This window comes from Symphalangus syndactylus, chromosome 2 (assembly GCF_028878055.3).
Source record: "Symphalangus syndactylus isolate Jambi chromosome 2, NHGRI_mSymSyn1-v2.1_pri, whole genome shotgun sequence".
NCBI lineage: Eukaryota > Metazoa > Chordata > Mammalia > Primates > Hylobatidae > Symphalangus > Symphalangus syndactylus.
The window spans coordinates 133,097,202-133,120,773 of NC_072424.2; the positions used below are offsets into that span (position 1 = coordinate 133,097,202).

The following is a 23,572-nucleotide window of genomic DNA, read 5'->3' on the forward strand; positions in this document are numbered from 1 at the left end:
TAAAATTGTTTTCACAACAGAATACAACCTGTTTCTTAAGTTTCTCAAGCTAGCTTTTCTCTATTAGCCTCTGTAGATCCCTGAGAATCCACATATTTCTGGGGTTCCGCGCTTAATCTTTTTTTTCAGCTAGTCTGCACATTTCTCAAGTTTGGGAAATACTGAGCTATTAGCTAGCTCCTCAAAATTCTGTCTTTTTATGAATTATGGTGATAGGCTTCATAATCTAACATAGTTCAGAAGGAGTGGACAGGCTTTTTAGTTCTCAACACTACTCTTTTTTTTTTTTTTGAGACAGAGTCTCACTCTGTCGCCCAGGCTGGAGTGCAGTGGCACAATCTCGGCTCACTGCAACCTCCACCTTCTGGGTTCAAATGATTCTCCCGCCTCAGCCTTCCGAGTAGCTGGGATTACAGGTGCCCGCCATCATGCCCGGCCAATTTTTGTATTTTTAGTACAGACGAGGTTTCACCATGTTGGCCAAGCTGGTCTCGAACTCCTGACCTCAGGTGATCATCCTCCTCAACCTCCCAAAATGCTGGGATTACAGGCGTGAGCCACCACACCCAGCCAGTTCTCAACACTATTCTCTACTCTGACTTAGTAGAAAAATAACTTAGTTATATTATGAGAGTTGTAACAGGTTCCTTTTTATTGACACTAGTAGAGGCAGTAGACTTCCAAGTAAGCTAGACCTAGTGGAATTCCAGTACTGCTAGTTTTGAGAGCTTGGTCAGGTTAATAGGCTGAGTTTACTACATCCAGATTTGGCCAATAATACCGCCCTTTAAGGACATTTGTGAGGAACAGAAATAATCAATGCAGAGTGCCTAATATGAGTATCTGGCAGAGAATGCTGCCAGTCAAAGTAGTTGTTATTGTTATGATATAAACAAATATTTATGGACTAAGTTGTAGTATTGTGATATAAAAGTAAGGATTATAATTTTTAAGCTATATGTAGATAGAGGTTGCAGTGAGCCAAGATCGTGCCACTATACTCCAGCCTAGGAGACAGAGCAAGACTCTGTCTCAAGAAAAAAAAAAAAAAAAAAGACAAAAACTAAAGTGTATTCATCATAGGAATATAAATCTATGTGATAAGACTATGCAAGGGAATAAATCCAAAATTCACAGTAGTGATCACCTTAGTAGCCTGGGATGGAAAGGAGATGCAATCAGAGTGAGGGATACAATGGGGTATCAAAGGTACCAGTGATTCAATTACCCATGTGGGGGGTGGGGATTCAGGAGTGCCCTTTATTAAGCCATCCATGTACATTATACAGTCATCCCTCGGTGTCTGTGAGTTCCATATCCATGGATCCAACCAACCCCAGATCAAAAATATTCAGGGAATAAAAAAAGAATGGTTGTATCTGTACTGAACACGTACAGATTTGTCCCTTATCATTATTCTCACTATTTCCCCCGAGACAGAGTTTTGCTCTGTCACCCAAGCTGGAGTGCAGTGGCATGATCTTGGCTCACTGCAACCTCTGCCTCCTGGGTTCAAGCAATTCTCCTGGCTCAGCCTCCCTAGTAGCTGGGATTACAGGCGGCCACCACCACACCCAGCTAGTTTTTTTTTTTCTTGTATTTTTAGTAGAGATGGGGTTTCACCATGTTGGCCAGGCTGGTTTCAAACTCCTGACCTCGTGATCTGCCTGTCCCGGCCTCCCAAAGTGCTGGAATTACAGGCATGAGTCACCATGCCCAGCCAATTATCATATTCTTTAACTGCCATGCCATTAAGCCTAAAGGATCAATTTTAAGGTACCATGTGCCAATCCTGGGTATGGCCAGCAGGGCATCGCTTTTGTCTTTCGCCAATGGCATCCATGGCTGTTGCATCCCTGTGTTTACCACATTACCTCCTTGGCTGACACACATCATTCATGTTTTCTCAGAAGCTCACAGCAGTTCCATCTGTCATCATCATCACAGTCTTAACCTTTGGCTGAGCTGCTGCTGGGTTTTTGTGTGTGTAATGAGATATTAACTTAGAAAGCACAAACTGTGGTAAAAATGCAGTATTATTATTTTGCTTTGGAATTTGAACATGTGATAAAATAGTCACAAAAAGTTAAAACTTACCTCTGCCACTTCCTTTTGAAAAGTCAAAGTCATCTGAGTTCTGCCATAAACAAAAGGTCCATCTCTACAGGAAATATTTTCAAGCCACTTGATAATCAGTGGAGTTGAAACACTGAAAGGCAGATTTCCAATAATATGTACATTTGGAGGATCTGGTGGCAGAGGAAAAAACAACCTGAAATGATTCCATCAATATATTCTGAGTACAATTTCAGTGACGAGTAAAATCAGACTGGATATTAATAGCATGAAACAAAAATATATAGACATGGCTAAATATTTTTCATTTCACTTATTATTCAAAAGCAATGTTTTTTCACTATCAGCTTTGGATTATTGAGGAAAAAATTATACTTAATTACTGCTCAGTTACTCAGAGAAAGTCCTTGAATTTCTGGCCTAGGAAATACATGAAAAAGAGTTGGCTTGAGGAAAAAGAAAATTTATTTTGGACATGATGAGGTTAAAGTGCCTATGGGACACCTAGATGAAGCTCTCAGAGGTCAGATGCCCAGAAAGGGGGTACAGGCAGCATATAAAGATGTGAATGTCTGCAATACATAGGTGGTAAGTGAAACCATAGGAATGGAGTAATCTGGCAAATTTGCCCAAAAAGAAAAACCCCAGAAACAACAATATGTACAAAGTGGGTAGAAAAACAACCACCAGCTAAGAATAGTTAGAAACAGTTCACAAAAGTAAAAGGAAAAACAGGAGGGGCTGGTATCAGGGAGAAAAAGAGCAGAGAAATCCTCCGGAAGACTATGGATTACAGTCAAATGAATGTGGGAGAACTCATTAAGGTAAGGTTTCAAACAGGTAATGAGGAAGGCATTGTGGTTCCAGTGTGGCTAGGCTGGGGCAGAAACCTGAAGGCTGCATGCTAAGAACAGGAGGGCCTGTCAGCTGGTGGAGACTGCAAGTGCGGCCCATCTGAAGGAGTCTGGTCATGGGGGAGGCCAGAGAGATGGGGACAGCCAGATGTGGAGGCACTCTAAGCCCTCCTCCATTTGTTCTGACAGTCTGTTACAGGAAGAAACATACCCTATTTATCTATGCATTCTGAAGGGCTGCACATAGCAGGTACCCAATAAACACTGTCTGTGAATGAAGACTGCCTTGGTTGGTCATTGAATGTGAAAAATAATAGAAAAAGTTAAAACAAAGGCTTGAGCATGGCTTAGTTTACTAAAGCACTTCTTTTTTCCACTATTTGGAACAATAACAATTCATAGTTTACCCTATCCTTATATGGTATCACAAAAAACGATAAGTTTATTTGCACAGAATACAAAACATTTGGAAATTTGAGACAAATGAATTAGAACTAAAAAAAGTAACTAGATTTTATAATTTGGAAGCAAGTAGCAAGAGAAAATTATAATACACATTATTTAATTCTGTCCAGATAATTTAAAATATAAACATATACGACATTTGTAATAAATGTATCATAAAATGAACATTTGTGATATGAATAATCATAAAAGACATGTTTTATAACTACCCAAAAGCACTTACCATCTTCCCAGGGTCTTTTAAGACTTTCTGAAAAAGCCTTTTCTACCTTAAATGTCAAGACATCTCCATGAACAATTCTCAGTTTCCCAGGTGCTGCATCAGAAAGCATCTAGTTTATAAAAAGATCAGTAAAATGAGCTCAAATGAGAGTAACAAAACTAAACTTTTTAAACCTGTGCGTTTAAAAAATCAGTTAAAAAAGTCAGAGACTAGGGGTGATCATTAATGAACAAATACTACATCACGTCTATTGCAACAATGATGGCCTTTCATTTTAACACATATGAATGATTAGGGATAGTAACAGACAGTACAACGCTAGCTTACAATTTTACAAATATATTAGTGTAATTTTGACCTTCAGGATGACTTCTATTTCTATATAGATTTAGCATAAACTCATTCCTATCAATAAGTTTTTAAATTAGAGACTAAGGACATTACCATGAAATACAGAGAATTAATCAGGAGTCAACCATATGAAAGATAAGCTTAATTTAACTAAATCTTTATGGTCTAAATATATATACAAAGGATTCTATATATCATCAAGATCTTTAACTTAATATATGGGTAGATTCAGCCAAGTAGAAAGTCACCTGTCGATGCCAGTCTCCACTTGGCACTCCGAGATACTCCTCTGACCAGAGGATCCCTAATCTTAATATTTGTTGATCCATAGCCCTTATCGACCTAATGAATTACCCTGGATGTTTAACAATAGCTACTTCCCAATCTACTTCCACCTACTAACCGTTTGCTTTCTTTCCTTTTCCTTCTGTCTTTGTGAGCAAAAAGGGGAAAAAAAGCACTTTTTCCTTTGTAATCTTTTTCTTCTTCATTCCACCTACTCTACTACCACACTCTTACAGTACCAAAGAGTTGGCACTTACTTCAAAAAACTTTACAGCTAAGTCATCTATAAATTCATATTGTGTTAAGTGCCCCATGCCCAACACAAAACTGATTCTTGAAGTCCTTAGTTAAATATTAAAAAAGTCTCTGAGCTTATAAATTTATTTAAAAGGAAGGAGTGAATGTATCAATGAGAAGAAACATCACTGTTAAGGTAGATTTCAAGGGAAGAAGGGACTCTATTCCCACATTAAGTCAGAGCTCGGAAAACCTTGGCTTTAACTCAGTTGCCAAGATTCTAGAATGTGCCCAGCACTTTATAGAGATGCTGAACAGGCTCAGAGGGAACATTTGCCTTGAGTCTACCTTGGTCCTAATTCTCTGGGTCCATTAAAGCTGATTTTTTTTCTCCTAACACCTCTCCTTGCCCAACTCATACAACCAAGAGGGAGGATAAACAAGATGATCACAGAAGTCAGAGAGGAGACATTGGACCAAGAAACATGGCTTGTGGATTAGTCCACCTTTGTGTCAACACTGTGCTGTGCATCTGCCTCTTTACAGCACTTACAAACTGTATCTCAATTTCCCCTGCAACGACATATGCTCCTTAAGGGCAGGACCCATTTCCTATCTACCTTTATAGCCCCTGTAGCTACAGCAATGCATGGTGAGTGTTTAATACATATTTAAGAAGTGCATGAATAAGTGAATGACCAAATGGCATTCAGGTCTCTGTAAAGTTGGAAACTGTCTCTTTTAGCCTGGGAGATGTTGGCTTCCCAAATTTGTAGGGTCTAGAAACTTGCAAAGATTTACTTCACAAGTCAATCAGGCAGATTTATACAAATAATCTTTCAGAAATAAATAGCTGAAATGCCTCTATTGGTAAAAGGCTAAACATACCAAGTCTGGAAATCATCTAGTTTGATATGTTTAGCCACGAGTTTCGCAAAAATAATTGCATGCCTCTGATATTAATGTACTTATGGATTATTTTAAATTACCACTAGTTACTAAAACTTGATCTGGTGAGTTCCAGGCAACAAATCTTGGAAAATATAACGATTTCAATATACTAAAAATTTAAAAAGAGACAGCTCTCTATGCAGCATGCTCTTAATGTATAAAACCACATATTTAATCATAGCACTTATCGTCAATGGAAAACGCTAAAATTTTTTCTATAATTATGTTTCACAAAGTTAAAACAAATTAGCACGCCAAAAACAAAGAGGCAGAACGAATAGCTTATGTCTCATGATGTCAATATATAGAAAGTATTTAATAATTAGTAGTTAGGACTAAAACACAAGAAAACAATGGAAATTTGGCTGCTTGACATTAACTTAATTTGAAACGTTAACTTTTCCCACACTGACAGGTACAACTGCATATCTAAAAGCTAATATAATACAAATAAATTTACCTTCCTTTCCTAGGTTTTCTTTTTTGTTTGTTTTTTGAGATAGAGTCTTGCTCTGTTGCCCAGGCTGGAGTGCAGTGGCACAATCTTGGCTCACTGCAACCTCTGCTCCTGGGATTCAGGCAATTCTCTTGCCTCAGCCTCCCTAAGAGCTGGGTTTGCAGGTGTGCGCTACCATGCCTGGCTAATTCTTGTATTTTTAGTAGAGACGAGGTTTCACCACGTTGGCCAGGCTGGTCTCTAACACCTGACCTCAAGTGATCTGCCCGCCTTGGCCTCCCAAAGTGCTGGGATTACAGGTGTGAGCCACCATACCCAGCTCCTTTCCTAGGTTTCAAACTACATTTCTTTTGGATTCCCATTCACTTTTCGATCTCAGTCAATGACAAAGCAAATCCTCCCCACACTTTAAAAGGTGCACCTCCTTCTTGACAATTTGTAGCTTGATCTACTTTGCAACTCCCCACCGCAGAATGAATGAAGGCTGATGTTAACAGATTTATGTGAAGTCCTTAAAGCAATTATGGGGAAAAAGTGCTAGACAGACTAAATTGATATTATGATTCTAGACAGTACCCTTTTAAACACTTCAAATGGTATTAGGCAATAACACATGAAGACCTTCTAGCCAACCAATAGCAGAAATGTTTTCACTACCATAATGATACATGGGGTATGGTGGAAGGGTGGGAAAAATCACTATTATATGCATTCAAGAATAACAATGGAACATTATACTTCAAAACCCTGGAGGTGTTATCACAGAATGTGCTTAAAGGCACAGCCAATCACAAATGCAGGCACCAGATTACAGCCAAATGAGTATTTTTACAGACACTCTCAAACTGTTCTTTCATTTTTATTTTAGTGTTCAATTCTATATTCTTCCAAAATGAGATGTATGCCAGTCTAGAGTAAAAGGCATCATTACATAAGGCTATAAAAGAAGAAACCGAAAACCAAACCATGAAGAGGGAAAGCATGTATGTAAAACACAAGAGCTAACAATCCTAACGATCGTGACGGCTAGCTCTCGTGATTTATATAATGAAACATATAATTTTTGCTTTTCAATAGTAGTTGTACCAAGACTCCAAGAGATAATTTTTTTTCCCTGGTATTATGCTTTGTAAAGGGTACATGAAACAATGTAATAAACAATGCCTTTAACAAAAGTTACAACACAAATGTAGACGCATTCTTTCTGTGGCCATTTAAAAAAATCTCTCCTCTAACCAAAGTCTTAGTGAAAGCTCCTCTGCAGGGGGCAAGTAATTGTGGTTCGGCTAGGCAGCTTTTTGTTGATTTTACTGGATGAGGAAAGAATTTATGCAATTCTTAGAACTTACACAAAATTATCAATTCCTTAAGAAAGATGAAATACTACAATGAACAGCTATTTTGTGTATTTTATGTCACCTTCTCATTTAAGGGGTTTATGGCAGCCAACACTGTAGTTGCATTAATTATCTTCTTCCTGATTTGCCACACAGTAGGGCCCAAATGCTGTTGAATAAACATTTGTAACAGGGCTGGGCAAAACTGTTAAGCAAACTGTATGAGAAGATAAGAATCTATAGTATAAAATATAGTAGCTGAAAGATAAAATTTGTATTCTTATATATAACACATATAGAAGACTACTACTATTTATTTATTAAAAAATTAAGATGTTACGACAGACTTTTCAGACTTTTAGACGGAGTACAGCATGATGTCAAAATGTCAATTAGCTTGCTTTATTTTTTTTTAGTATGTAAAATAACTTGAATTGTATTGAAAATGTCCATTTTCAGACTTTCTCGGTATTTTAAATTTATGAACAGAGCAAAAACAAACAAATCACATAACCACTAGTATCTTAAATGATACTACAAATATCTAAAATTATTTTTATAGGAATTTTAAGTTTGTTGGACATTTCAATGTCATTATCAAATCTTTCACTCTCTTTTTTAAATTTGATATTAGATTTGTATTAGTCCATTCTCATGCTGCTAATAAAGACATACCCGAGACTGGATAATTTATAAAGGAGGGAAGTTTAATTGACTCACAGTTCAGCATGGCTGGGGAGGCCTCAGGAAACTTACAGTCATGGTGGAAGGGGAAGCAAACACATCCTTTTTCATATGACGGCAGCAAGGAAAAGTGCCGAGCAAAAGGGAGAAACGCCCCTTATAAAACCATCAGATCTCATGAAAACTTACTCACTATCGCAAGAACAGCAGCATCAGGGTAACTGCCTCCATGATTCAATTACCTCCCACTGGGTCCCTCCACAACACATGGGGATTATGGGAACTACAATTCAAGATGAGATTTGAGTAGGGACATAGCCAAACCATATCGGATTTTATTCTATTTGTTTGTTTTATTTTTAATTGACACATAATAATTGTGTGTTCTCACCACAAATAAATGACAAATGTTTGAGGTGGATATGCTTATTATCCTAATTTTATCATTTTACATTGTACACAATGTATAGGTATGCTAACTCTACAACCTTCTTCCTTAGGCCAATGTATAGGGATGCTATATGGCAAAATCCTCTTCCTTAGGCCAAGAACGCTAAACCAAATTTCACCCTTTTCTTGATGACCTGGGGTCATTGTTGCCTTTAGAATAATGACAGATGTTAATTATGATATGCTTGTACACATGTGTACAATGATATGATAAAATTAGGATAATTAGCATATCCACTTCAAACTCATCATTTCTTTGTAGTGAGAACATTTAAAATTCTCTCTTCTAGCTATTTTGAAATACACAATATACTGTCATTAACTTAGTCACCCTATTGTGCAATGGAACGGTATTGCACAGAACTTATTCCTCCCATCTAATGATAACTTTGTACTTGTTGACCAACCTCTCTATCCCCACCTCCCTTGCTTGCTTTTTAAGCAGGACCTGAACACCTAGGTATAGTACAGACTCATTTACTCAGCCTCCTCAAGGAATTAGATGTTTGATTTAGTAAATTTTCTATTCAATAAATGTTTATTCCTAAGTGTTAATATTTTAAAATAAGAAACATATAGAAGAAAATCTTTCTAAACTATATTGCAGAATCCTCTTCCTTAGGCCAAGAACACTGAAGCAAATTTCACCCTTTTCTTGATGACCTAGGGTTACTGTTATCTTTAGAATAACAGCCTCAGTAGTTATGAAGGTGTTTTTGCTACCCTATTATTATTACTGTTTCTTCTGTGTTTACATTTGTCTTTTATAGCTTTCTGTCACTGTAACAACTGTTATTTCTTACAGTTGTCAGTGGGCCTGCTTCTACCACTGATCTCTGTACTTCTACTTTGTATGGACTAAAAAGTCACTTTGGCTGTAAGCCACTTTTTGCTTATTTGTTGAGTTTTGTCTATGTTATGATTAACTATGGTAAAATAAGGAAGTTACATGTGTAAAGTAAATAGCTGTGTCACAACAGCAAGGTAGGCAATCTTCCTTTTTAAAAAAATTGTTAGAGATTAAAGAATTTCAAAACTTCATTATCTCTAATTAAAAATAGCTCTTTCTGCCTGGATGCTGACATTACCTCATACGTCTCTTAATAAGATGACTGGAAGGGGAATAATTAAAATAGCAACTATTACTGGCTACTGGGATTATGCCAGGCTCTTTACATCCATTTCTATCCATCCTTTCAATATCCACAGAAGAGAGCTATTATTCCCATGCTGCAGATGAGAAAGTTGAAGCTAAAAAAGGCTTAACAGCAAGCTTAAGGTCACAAAGATAGTAGGTGGCATATCTGAGATTTGGTCACTAGACTATTTGATGCTCAATCCCATGAATTTTCCATTATGCCAATGAAGTGGAAATAATCGTGTTTACCTATAAAACCCAAAGGTTAGGAGGCCGAGGCAGGTGAATCACCTGAGTTCACGAGTTCGAGACCAGCCTGGCCAACATGATGGAACCCAGTTTCTATTAAAAATACAAAAAATTAGCTGGGCGTGGCGGTGGACACCTGTAATCCCAGCTACTCGTGAGGCTGAGGCAGGAGAATCGCTTGAGCCTGGGAGGTGGAGCTTGCAGAGAGCCGAGATCACACCACTGCACTCCAGCCTGGGCAACAGGAGCGAAACTCTGTCTCAAAAAACAAAGAAACAAACAAAAAAAAAAACCAAAGGCAATACTAACAATACAATGACTTACTTTCTCTCTCCAAAAATTCCTCAAAACCACCACATAATTTAATGGTTAAGAAGAATCCTGAAACTTCCTACTCCGACAAAGATGGAGTCTAAGGGACCAGGCATATTCTCCTGCCTTAAACCAATTTAAAAAAACAGAGAAAATAGATGAAACAACAATTTTCAGACATTAGACAACAAAAAGCACAGGAAAACCTACAGATCCAAGAAGCTCAATGAATTCTACACACAAGAAACAGGAAGACAGCTACTGTAAGCACATCATGATGAAACTGCTCAAAAAACAGTAGAAAATATCAAAAGCAGCCAGAGAAAAAAGAACAAAGACAAGGATGAAAAAAGATTTGTCAGAAACAATGCAAGTAAGAAGATGGCAGAGCAACTTTTTTAGAGTAATAAAACAAAATACTGCCAAAATATTTTCTAAAAATGAAGGCAAAATGAAGGCTTTTTCAGTCTTCAGTCTATAGTAATAAATACAGGTGGCCGTTGGTGAAACAACAGACCTATAGATAAATAGAACAGGATTGGAAGTTCAGAAATAAACTGACACACATAAAATCAACTGATTTTTGACAATAGTACTAAGGCAATTCAATGAGGAAAAGACTGTATTTTCAAAAAATGGTATTAAAAAAGAACCTAAACCTTACCTCACACTATATGCAAGAATTAGCTCAAAATGTGTCAAAGACTTAAATGTAAAAGCTAAGATTATAAAATAATTTTATATTATTTATATATAATATGTATTTATTTATATATTAATATATAATTATATATTTAATTATATGTAATTAAAACAGAAATTTTTAGTGATCTTGGTTTGGCAAATATTTTAAAAATAAGACATAAAAAGCATAAAATCTAGAAGAAAAAACTGATAAACTGTACTTCATAAACATGAAATTTCTGCTCTTCAAAAGACATTGTTAAGAAAATAAAAAGGTAAGCCACAGCTGAGAAAACATTTGTAAAATCTGTACCTGACAAAGCCTCACATCTGAACTATATAAATATCTCTTAAAATTCAGTAAGACAAAAAAAAGTAAAAGTACTAAAAATATTTGAACAAATAATTCCCCAAAGATACAAAGATGGCAAATAAGCACATCATATGTCCAGTATTATCATCTATTAGGGAAATGCAAATAAAAACCACAAGAGGATACCATTACATATTCACTAGGATGGCTAAAATTAAAAAGACTGACAATGCCAAATCTGAGCAAGCATGTGGAGCAACGGGAACTCTGAAGTACAACTGGTATGTCATACGGCACAGTCATCTTATAAAACAATTTGGTATTTCTGTAAAAAGTATAATATATGTCTACCGCAGGACCCGGATATTCTACACAGGACCCAGATATTCTACTCCTAGGTCTTTACTCAAGAGAAATGGAAGTGTGTATCCACACAAACACTTGCATATGAATGTTCATAAAAGCTTTATTACAGTATAAGAGCCAAAAAATGGAAAAACCCAAAGTCTATCAACAGGTGAATAGATTCACAAATTTGGTGTATTCATAAAATGGAATGCTATTCAGCAATAAAAAGGAGCAAACTACTGATAAACACCTCAACATGGATGAATTGCAAAATTATTATGCTAAGTAAAAGACATCAGACCAAAAAAAAAAAAGTACATATTGTATGATTCCATTTATACAAAATTCTGAAAAATAAAAAATAATCTATAGTGACAGCAGATTAGTGGTTGTCTGAGATAGGTAAAGGGGGAAGGAAGGGATAGATTGCAAAGAAACATGAGGAATCCTGATGAGGATGAGTGTTTATTTTCTTGATTGTGATGATGGTTTCATGCAATCACACATACGTCAACACTCAGTTAACTGGGCGCGGCGGCTCTTGCCTGTAATCCCAGCATCTTGGGAGACCGAGGTGGGCAGATTGCTTGAGCCCGGGAGTTTGAGACCACCATGTAGAAATGGTGAAATCCCACTTCTACAAAAAAATACAAAAATCAGCCAGGCATGGTGATGTGCACCTGTAGTTCCACCTACTCAAGAGGCTGAGGTGGGAGGACTGCTTGAGCCCAGGAGGTCAAGGCTGCAGTGAGTTGTTGAGTTGTGCTCGTGTCACTGCACTCCAGCCTGGGTGACAGAGTGAGACCACGTCTCAAATACACACACATACACACACAAATCCTCAGTAATTTGTACACTTTAAATATGTGCAGTTTACTGAGCATCAGTTGTATCTCAAAGCTGTAAAACAAAGTGTATTTGTTCATTTTCATGCTGCTCATAAAGACATTCCCGTGACTGGGCAATTTACAAAACAGGTTTAGACTCACAGCTCCACATGGCTGGGGGTGCCTCACAATCATGGCGGAAGGCAAAGAGGAGCAAGTCACATCCTACGTGAATGGCAACAGGAAAAGAGAGAGCTTGTGCAGGTAAACTCCCATTTTTAAAACCATCAGATCTTGTGAGACCCATCCACTATCATGAGAACAGCACAGGAAAGACCCATCCCCATGATTCAATCATCTCCCACTGAGTCACTCCTGCAACACATGGGAATTATGGGAGCTACAAGAGGAGATTTGGGTGAGGACACAGAGCCAAACCATATCACAAAGTATTTACTGTGATAAACTCTCCATAAATATTAGCTATTATTATTTTTAATTATTGAAATTTAATTTAATTATTATTTTTAATATATGAAAAGATTGCTGCAATCTTTTGGCTTCTCTTGGCCACACTGGAAGAAGAACTGTCCTGGGCCACACATAAAATAAAATACACTAACGATAGCAGATGAGCTCAAAAAGAAAATGCAAAACAAATCTTATAATGTTTTAAGAAAGTTTAAGAATTTGTGTTGGGCTGCAGGCAGCCCATGGGCCGTGTGTTGCACAGGTTTGCTTTAAAATAAACAGAAAAAAAAAATGAGGGGAAATCTGTACCACTTCTCTGAAGGGGTACAAGTGATTTATGAATTTATCTCCAGTTCACAAATGGAGAAGAACCTATCAAAGCTTCAAATTCTCCGAGATGTCAGGAAATCTAAGTTATTTCCAGTTCAGAAAGACGAAAAACCTATTAAGGCCTCAAGCTCCTTGAGATTCAGGAAATATCCTCACTCCTATCCACAGCACAGAGAATCCAGTCAGTCATAAAAATGTAACAAGAAACAACGAAAAACTTAAAAACCTAGACATGCACAATCAGAATGTGACCACATTAAGAAAAGAAACCCTAGGTGTCCAATGCAAGTTTGATGAGTTGAAAAACGCCCGTGTTTCCATAGCACTGGAGAATTTTCTAGTGCTCCAATGGAATAACATGACTTCCTCCTATACCTCTTTCCAGATTAGCAGTCTCCTGATCAGTCATTAATCACCAGAGGTAATCAAGGCATAGGGATAATAATTTAATTGATTACTTATAACTAAGATATTATTCAGTGCTTTCTAAGTATCAGGCATACACTGAATCCTCATATGAGTCCTACGAGCAAACTGAGGCACAGAGGACAAAATTACCTACCCAAAGTCACCCAACTAGTAGTAGAATCTGAAGTTAAACCCAGGCAGTCTGATGCTGAAGTCTGTGTCTTTACCACAAAACTATACTATACTAAACATACTAGACATGTTTTTCTTACCTTTATAACATGCTGAGCATGAATCCTGTATGTTAGCACCAGTTTTTCTTTCCCCTAAACTGCCTCATGAAAATACCGTAGGAAGTGAATTAAGCTACAAACGACAGGCTTTCAGCCAGAAGATATTTTATAAATTATTACAATTTCTTTAAAAAGTAATTCTATTAGCTTAGAAATCACTAAAAGGGAATCCTTAAAATAGATCACTTTCTTTCTGCTTTTACTCAGTTTTATGATTAATTTAGTACTTCTAAAAGAAAGTAGTTTTACGTATTGAAACATTCCTTACTGGGGAAAAACAGGCCTATTTAATATTTTAGTACCCAACATTTCTTTTTAAGGCAAATTCCTTTCCTGCATATAAGATACTAAGAATTAATTTTGTTTCTACTAAAAACAAATGAGAAGTCAAATATACATTTCCCATAGAGTAATTTAACTTGAAATCAGCCTTCACATTTAGAAAAAAGAGCATAAAACTTTTTCATTATCAATGCTACACGAATATTTACTTTCACTATTTAATGATACATTTAATTATCTAATATGAGAGATACATTTACATCTGTGTATATATATACACAGATGCAGAAATAGTGGTCAACCTTTTTGTTTCTCATGTGAGACATTTACTGAACACCTGCTATGTGCCAGGCACTGTTATGTGAGATAGAGGTACAGCAGGGAACAAAACAGACACACATTTCTACCCTCATACCCCACTTACATTCCAGACAGGTGAGTCAGTTAACAAACAAATGGAAAGAACATATATACAGTATGTCAGATGATGATAAATTGAATGAGATAAAACAAGGCTGGAGTTAGGAACACAGCGACTTACGGGTTTGGGGGAAACTGAGAAGAGAAGGGCGGCAGTCGCTCTTTTCAACTGTCTGCCTTCAAAGATCTTTTGTTCATATCAAAGAGGAGAATATGTGGGAATGAATGGAAATCTGGTTCACCCCCTAGCCTAATAAGAATAGACCCAACGAATGGGGAGACATGAGGGACAAGAAGTCCTTTTAAGAGCAAAAAAGTCAGGTGAGTATTCCCTATGCCCAAAAAGAGCTACACGAATAAGCCCGAAGGGGATTATACAGTTATTCAGTTTCTTTTTATAATCTCATGATCTCACCAAAAATAATAATATTCCGATGTCCACCTCCAACTGATATGTAATTCTTAAAATAAGAACACAGTTCAAAACAAAAATCACTATTAAATTCCACATTTGATCAAGGAATATGTGCCATGTGACTATCTCAACATAAAGTTTAGTATCTGAAACCAATTCTGTTAGTACAGACTGGTAAAACTAGATAAAAGGAAATATTAGGTAATTGTTTTAAGCATAAAAACTAGATAAAGCAAAATTAGGGAAAAACTGCTAGGTTTCTTAAAAAAATCAGATACATGCACACAAAGTTCTAGGTTTTCAAAAACAATTTCTCAAACTGTTCTGACAGAAATTAACATTTTTCCATTAATATATACACAAGTTAGTATTAGAATGTACTCATTTAAAATCAATTTGTCCTTTTTTATGGAAGTAATAACGTAGATAACTACATTATTCTATTATAGTCGCATGATAAATTGCTTCTCTTCTGAGCCAAAGGTTCAGGGCTCTTTTAAAGTTTTAGAATTATGGAGGAATCAAACAAAGGCCTTTAAGACAGTAAGTGTTCCCCTATGAGGAAATCCCTTTACAAGATCCCTGATACAATGTATTTCACTGTTTGCCAGCATTTTTAAAAAAGTAAGTTCCTCCTTAGTTCAAATCCTCAATCCTGCCTCCCTCAATTTCCATCTATTTGTTTTAGTTCTTTCTTAGAAAAGATCAAAACAAGCTTATCCTGTGTACTGCCAGCCTTGGATGTGCAGCTGTATAACACTTTTACCCAGGGCCTCTTTTCTCCAGTTGAAACATGCCCAGTTCCTTCAACTCTCATTTCTCATACAATAACAGTGCCTGTATTTTAAAGATGCATGTATCATTTCATTTAAACCTCATCTTAAATCTATAAAAGTACAACTTCCTTCTTTCACTTAAAAAATTTATCTTATAAAAGAATGCTTAAGCTTCAGAATTATCTCTCATGATGAAAAGCATGCATATGTCTTACTCATCTTCTGTTTGTGGAAATGCTTTTTGAACCTAAATGAAGTTCTCAAAAGTCATACCAATGAGTCATTACTGGCCATTATTTATTTTTATTTATTTTTGAAGGAATGGGCCACGACATGCACAGCTATTAGCAGACTTAAAAAAAAAAAAACACACAAGACAATTAATTTGTAGACTTAATAAAAAAATCACACATGACAATTAATTTGTTTAGCATAAATGCATAAAGCAGGTTTTTTCAAGGTGTAGTCAACAGACCATCTGAGAGTGCTTGTTAAAAATGGAGATTTACAGATTTCTCCAGACTATGGAATCAAAATCTCTGGAATGGGGCCTTGGGGATCTATAGTTGAGGAAAAACCTACATAATCTTTGGATATCTTGGGGTTCAAGCATCATGGCATAAAGATTTAAATTCAGCTTTTGCCTCTTAAAGAAGACACTTTAAGCATCTCACCTGTAATCCAGGAATAAATCGAGTGTCCTTTTCAACCACCAGAAGTTCGGTGACATCAGCATTGAGAATAGATCTTGTGATTCCCCCTGGCCCAGGGCCCACTTCGTAAACATAAGCATTTGTCAGATTGCCAGCTTTCCTTACAATTTTATCTAGAGGAGAAAGAGTTTTAGTTATCTCGATTAACTTGGCAAATTTCAACGTATGAAATTTAGAGAGAAAAATCTTCTATAAAAATTCAGCCATTACCCAATCAATTGATCCTTCACGTACAATATTTATTTGACTGTTTAACTCTCTACCTAAAAACATGAAAGTGGCAATTGAATACGCTACCACATCACCTTGAACTGTACCAGTTCCTTAACAAAAACAGGATTCTCATGAAAAAGTTTCTTAGCTTAAATTTAGCTAGTATTGTAGTTTCTATCTGTCCCATGCAAATTCCTTTCAAATTGATTTGAAACCAACCAACTCCTAAGAACAGACTGGATAAGAATGCAGCACTTTTCTATAGTTATTGAACATTGAATATCTGAATAAGCAATACTAGTTTCATATTCAGAATCTTCAGTGTTGCTAGTGAAATCCAAAAGCAAAAAGTGCTGAAGTCTCATTTTTATCTAGAGACATCTTGGTGGTGGCCAATATGGCAATGGCAATAAGTTCTTAGATCGTAAGATTTTCAGAAATTTGAATTCTTAGTCATTTTCAGGAAAAAGTTAAATTGAGCAGTTGAGGGTTTTTAAAGCTTTGCACACATGCATGTTAATACAGAAAAATTAATTTTTTAATTAATCAAATTCAAGTTAGCAGCCCTTAAGACATCATAAAAAAGTAGAGTATTGACTCTGTGCAACCAGTCATCACATCTGGAAAAACATGCAATGGGCTGGTCTTAGTGACTTTGAGATATAGAAATCCAAGGAACTGGTCTTCCTAGGATAGTGGAAATTTAGTCACTAAAAACATACCAGCACTTCTTTTAAGTGTTCACAGTCCTATTTTTGCTTGTTTTCAACAACATACCTTTGTCAGCTAAAATGTGGAAACTAGTTTCTCAACAATCCAAAAATGGTTTAGTCTTTTAACAGGGAGGGAATTAGCATCCACTGACCTATTATAATCTTACCTATTATGATCGATGTACACACATTCTCACCTAATCCTTACATGTTAACCAAGGACTCCTATCCCAATTTCATTTCTCTTAACTTTTCAGTTTTCTTGACTATTGTTTTATTTGTACAAGGTCATGGGCTTCAACACAGGTATAAATCCTAAAGCCAGTGCCTCTCAGAGGGAACAGGAATGATACATTATGGAATACATTTAATATTCTCCTTCTTTAAAATGGAGAGCTACAACAGTAGGCAGGTCTCTGCTCTCAAACTTTTCAGGCACATTGAAATACAAATGAATATTAAAGAAGCACTATCAAATCAATGAGCTTGGATTTCAATCCTGCTCTCTTCTGCCTGAGCTTCTAACCTCAGGGAAGTACCCTAATCTCCTTTAACTCTGGTTCCCATAGAAAGAGTGGATAATATTTAGAATTTGAAACTTACTCCTGAAGACAAAGGCTCATGAGAAAATGTATTTGAAAATATAGACAGACCTATAACTTCTGCCCTGAGAATGGTGATTTATATTTAGAATGTAGCTAATAACAAGCAGAAAAGGCTGGTACTAGCTATTACTAGAACCAAAGAATTTTAGAGTGGGTAATCTTTTAAAGTAGTAGGCCCTTCTTCCAATTAAAAGATGAGGAAACTACTGGACACGGTGGCTCACGCCTGTAATCTCAACATTTTGGAAGGCCGAGGCGGGTGGATCACTTGAGATCAGGAGTTCGAGATCAGCCTGACCAACATAGTGAAACCCCATCTCTACTAAAAATACAAAATTAGCTGGGCATGGTGGCTCACGCCTGTAATCCTAGCTACCTGGGAGGCTGAGGCACGAAAATCACTTGAACCGGGGAGGTGGAGGTTGCAGTGAGCCGAGATCATGCCATTGCACTCCAGCTTGGGCAACAAGAGCGAAACTCCATCTTAAAAAAAAAAAAAAAAAGAGAAAACTTAAGAGTTAAATTGTTTTATCCAAAGTCATATTGCTACAGGCAGAATAAAGAGTACATGTCCAAGAAATAAAACATTTTATGTTTTCTGGAGTGTGCTTCATTTAAGTGAAAATGAACTTTTTAGGTGTGATTTACTGCTCTTTTCACCTTCTGAAGTGGGACTAAATAGAATGAAATATGAAAATCTCAAAACCTAAGTACTCCAGCCATTACTTAGCAGACATATTTGTAATATATTTTTGCAACCTCATCTCATAGAACATCACTAAGCAATGGTGATGGTGGTTAAACGAATATATATTAATACACTCCTCAAAACTCATCAAATCGAGCACTTCAAACTGGTTAATTTTATTGCATATAAATTATATCTCATAAAAAGTGACTCTAAACAATTAGGTGTGGGAATGTAAACTTGCTAAAAGTAAGCTCCTTGAGGAAACACCGCCTTGTTCACGCCCGTATCCTACCCCCGGCACTGGCACAATATTGCTTGTGTAATATGTACTTATGAATGAATATTAGCGCCCCCGAGGCTTTCTTAGACTGAACAGGTAAACGTTTAAATAACGAATCATACGAGGGATACTCTTTTCACCAAGTTATTGATAAAATCCTCGCTTCAATTTAAATTCTGGTAACTTTAAACTGCATGTAAAGCAAGTGCAGTCAGCATGTGCTGTACCATTTCAGAGTGATTGATTTCACAGTGACCCAGATTCCAACATTCACCAGCGCCTTTCACGACACATGAACCCTTCCTCCCCTAGTGAGCTCGGCATCTATGCAGCCTGCCTGCAGGCTACACCCCCCTGAACGCGGAGTTTTGTGAGTAATCAACGCACTTCACGTGTCTCCTGGGCGGTGGGACCGGAGTTTTTCTGATACAAAGAGGTCGAAGAACCTGACCAAAAGCCCGTCGCAGGCCAGTGCCTGGACACCCGCCCGCGGGGACGCGCAAGACCCCCCGGCCCAAGCCCCCACGGACACTGGGGAGACATTCGGGGCGCACTGCTAAGCCATCCACCTGTCAGCCTCAAGTCCAGGAGGAAATTCTGTGATAGCTGCTTCGCTGCTTGCAGTCTGAACAACTTAATGATTTCTCGAATCGTGGGCAACGGCGGGAGACGGGAAGTGCTGAGCTTCCCGGAGGCAGCCATGAGACCCAACAAGCACCCCTACCTCACCCGGGCCCTTCACCACCGCTCCGAAAGAAACGCGCAGGAGACGAACCTGGGAGACCTAAGGCCCGCCTCGGAGCCAGCCCCATTGGTCAGATCTACCACACCGGAAGGGATGACCGCGGACAGGAAATCCCGGCGTGCTGAGAGCGCATGCGCTACGTCCCGCCGAGAGCAGGGCAGACCGGGTGCTCGGCGGCTTCCTCATGTGAGAGCGAAGGAGGAGCCAGGTGGGCGAGGCTTCTCCGGGGCGGGCTATGGGGAGAACGCCCAGGAGGGCGGGACGAGGCGGGGCCTGGACAGGGTGGGGTTTTTCGGAGGAGTTGTTCTGAGATATGGTGCAGCTGGTTTACTCCCGCCCTGAAGTTCCCAAGGACTTCGGCCCTTTGAAGTTCTAAATACCCGTCTGTGAATATTAGAGGAAAAGCGGGTGCTTAGAGGCAAAGCTATTGTTTGTTAGCAATTCTTTCTTACAGTGAGGTGTTTTTAGAATCGCTGCTCTGCAGATGCTGCATGACGGGTTTTTAACTTCGTTCAGCCTCAGTTTTTTCATCAGTTAAATAGACCTAATGTCTACCTCAAAATTGTGAGCACTAAATGAGAGAGATCTCCTGGTGTGCGCATTCAGAACGTAGTGCACGCATGGCATTGGGTAAGCTCGCACGTGATCAGTGGTGGCTGTTATAATTATTTAGCAGATGAATAATTGGCCAGTGTAAAGAGGTCATTCGGTTTGCTAGGATTACAGCTAAGAACAGAGAGAAGACTGAAATATGAGTTCTGTCTTTCCGTTATACCAGATAAAACAAAGAAGCAAAAAAAAATATTAAAGTTTCTCTGATAGGTGGGAGAATTTTGCTGTTTTAACCCTGCTTATATTTGGATATTGCTGCACTGATCACAAATGAATCTTAAAGTTTTTGTTCCTCAATTAGTAAGTTTTTAAGAAAGCTAATGGAAAACGAAATAACTATGGGTATGGATATAGAAATGAGGAGTACTTTGAAATTCCAGTGGAAAACTCAACCACCTTCTATAAAAGCTATTTTAAAAGGAACTGAGATAATCTCCTAGCTTTAAAAAACAGTGATGACTACCATAGAGGTAAGGAGATTTGCCCAACATGGCATCAAAATGTAGACTGAAAGTACAAACTCTTGATTTAGATATCTTATTGTCCAAAACACACTATACCTGACAAAGCATTATTTCACGGTTATATCATTATTTCCTGTACTCCTCACAATGGTCCCATGTGAATGAGATTATCATTCTTAGTTTGCTGTGAAGAAATAGGGGAGGTGAAGTCATTTGACAATGCCCAGAGTCAGACAGCAAAGTACAGAGAGAAGACAACCTGAGTTGTGTTTTTTCTGAGTTCTGATCTCACTGGCCATACTTAAGTATCAGCTTATTATTTTTAAGTTAATATATGTTAATTTTGTAACATTTAAATATATAGAAATACAAATCTAGGTGTAAACATAAGCTTGCAGTTTTCATATGACTATTTAAAACAATTGCAATAAATATATACAAAACCAATACAAATGGTCTTATTAATTGACAATGATGAACACTTTTAAATCACTACACTTGGTGCTAACTGGCAGGATTCCTTTTTTTTTTTTTTTTTTTTTAAGTTTCAGCCTACCAGTGTTACAGTGTGCCATGTAATATCTGAATGTTCTCATTAGTTTTCTGGAGTCAAACTATTACCAAACCTTTGTTCAAATTTTTTTCCATTGTCGCTTGTCTTTCTTTTGGAAGAACATGGAAGCTACATATTAAGTCTGCCTGCATCTGTTTTCAGTAGCTTGGAAACAAGTGAATTTGAATTATTTGGCACTAATGCTACCATGAACACACACGTTGTGTAACAAGTATAAAGAGGATATTCAGATGACCCCAAATATAATCACATGAACTTTTTAAAAGGTTAACATCAACATAAAAATAAACTAAAATCTAAATGAGTAAAACACCTTTGCGTGGAGAATTTGTAGATTCCTGATAATTTGTCCCCAGATCTAAATAAGAATTTATGGATGGTTTATACCATGCCATCTTCAATAACTGACATTTGTTAGATTATGACCTATTTATAAAGCAGCTTCCTTTGTTACTTAATTCTCATTTCAATTCTGTGATGTAGGTTCACAAACATGTGTCTTAGTTCATACCTGCTGCTATAACAAAATATCTGAGACTGGGTAATTTATAAAGAACAGAAATGTACTTCTCACGGTTCTGGAGGCTGAAAGTCCAAGATCAAGAAGCTGGCAACTTTGGTGCCTTGTGAAGGCTGCTCTGTTTACCTCGAGATAGCATCTTGTTGCTACATCCCCCAGAAAAGAGGAATGTCATGTCCTTGCATGTCCAAAGGCAGAAGGGCAAAAAGGGATTAGCTAATTCCCTCTAGCTCTTCATAAGGTTGCTAATCCCATTTATGAGAGCTCTACCTCAATCAATTAATCACCCACTTAGGGCGTCCCTGTCAATATACTACCACACTGGTGATTTAGTTTCAGCACATGAATTTTGGGGGACATTCAGACCATGGGACAGTGCTTTGCTAGTAAGTGGTGGAACTGAGTTTAGATCTTCTGACTGCACTGTGCTTTTTACTAACCTTTGATATGTGTTAAATAATTTTTTAACTGAGTTAAAAATTCTAGCTTAGGAGAATCTTCCAAGTTTTTAATAGTTCTTGAGATCCAATTTTTATCATAAATAATCCTCAGTTTTTAATTTTCAGAAAATTATGCATAACTCCCCGCAAAAGCCTAAGAAATCAGCAGGGGGTGTTTTAGTAGTGTATTTCACATATTAATGCAAATGGTTTTATCCCTTAAAAGAGAGGTATGCAGTTTCATCAGTTTTGAAGCTTTGAAGTGTCTGCTTCATCTAGATACAGATTTTAATATGCTAAAATATTATAATTAATACAGAAATCACTAGCCCCACCTGTCAGTGAAGATGAAGAACTACAAATGATTCATACTAAACTATATTGCAGTATTCTAAATTGCGTAAAATTCCAAAATGATTATGTAGGAAAATTACTTACTATTTTAGTATTTATTTTAATAAAAATGCATATGTGACTTTATTTGGTATAAGTGATTTAGTGTCTATTTACAGAAAAAGTGCTAATTCTAAAAGGTTGTCATTTTACCATTCCCTGAAAGAGACTTGAAAGCTTCAGAGAGCAATATCTTCCTGCCATGTGGGAATTTTGAGAGAAAATTAAATGTGGCTTGGAATTGCCGAATTGAACTTTATAAAATGACTATTATGGTATGTAAAGTGCCCTTTTCTGATAGTATTTTATAATTACATATAATGTGATTCAATGCTCCAGAGAAATACTAAGAGCTGCATTTCACACATATTTAGTGTTTTTTTTTGTTTTAATGGCTCTTTGATGCCCGCTGTTCATTCACAAAGGAATCTAGTGACCTACCTAGAGGGAAGAAGGAAAAACGTGATAACTCTGAGCAGACGGACCAAATGCTTATTCTGTGGGGGTAGAAGTAGGGCAACTTATGGCAACAACACGAGCTAATTGCCTGAGGGAACCATGGAACACTTACACTATTTTTGAAAATATAGCATTTATCCCTATTTCAAGCAGTGTTTGAAAGCCTGCTCATTGTCCCGAAAGGTCTGTGAATTATTGTCAAGTATCCTAATGAGATGTTGAGGATGGGCAACTCGTTCGACTCAGGGAGCTATGGGTAGGGCTTTTTCCTATACCGTAAGCAAACCTTTTTGTGAATGAAGAAAATATGCTAACAGCATTATAAACTAGCCTTTATTATATAGGCAAACCTTTGAGATACTATGGGTTCAGCACCAGACCACCAAAATAAAGTGAATATCTCCATAAAGTGAGACAGATGAAGTTTTTGGTTTCCCAGTGCATATGAAAGTTATGATTACATTCTATTGTTGTCTATTAAGTGTGCAATAGCATTATGGCTGCAAAAAATATG

At 37.2% G+C, this 23,572-nt stretch overlaps 1 protein-coding gene across 8 annotated transcripts in view; it reads right to left on the bottom strand.

The window, feature by feature from the left end:
• TFB1M (transcription factor B1, mitochondrial) overlaps positions 1 to 19,664 on the bottom strand; it is a 62,971-nt gene extending 43,307 nt beyond the window's left edge. For 4 of the 8 annotated variants that reach the window (XR_008654836.2, XR_010119191.1, XR_010119189.1 and 1 more), the window contains exons 1-4: positions 19,421 to 19,632; positions 16,311 to 16,462; positions 3,619 to 3,727; positions 2,098 to 2,249 (exon numbers count right to left, since the gene is read on the bottom strand). Coding sequence is in view for 4 of the 8 variants with exons in the window: in XM_055267852.2 (XP_055123827.1) it covers positions 2,098 to 2,249; positions 3,619 to 3,727; positions 16,311 to 16,462; positions 19,421 to 19,553 (546 nt within the window). In the remaining 4 variants the exon portion in view is untranslated. Of the gene's footprint in view, positions 1 to 2,097; positions 2,250 to 3,618; positions 3,728 to 7,956; positions 8,059 to 16,310; positions 16,463 to 19,420 lie in introns of those variants that run through there. The other 4 variants (XM_055267852.2, XM_055267878.2, XM_055267867.2 and 1 more) reach the window with 4 other exon arrangements.
• Between the last annotated feature and the right edge of the window lie 3,908 nt (positions 19,665 to 23,572).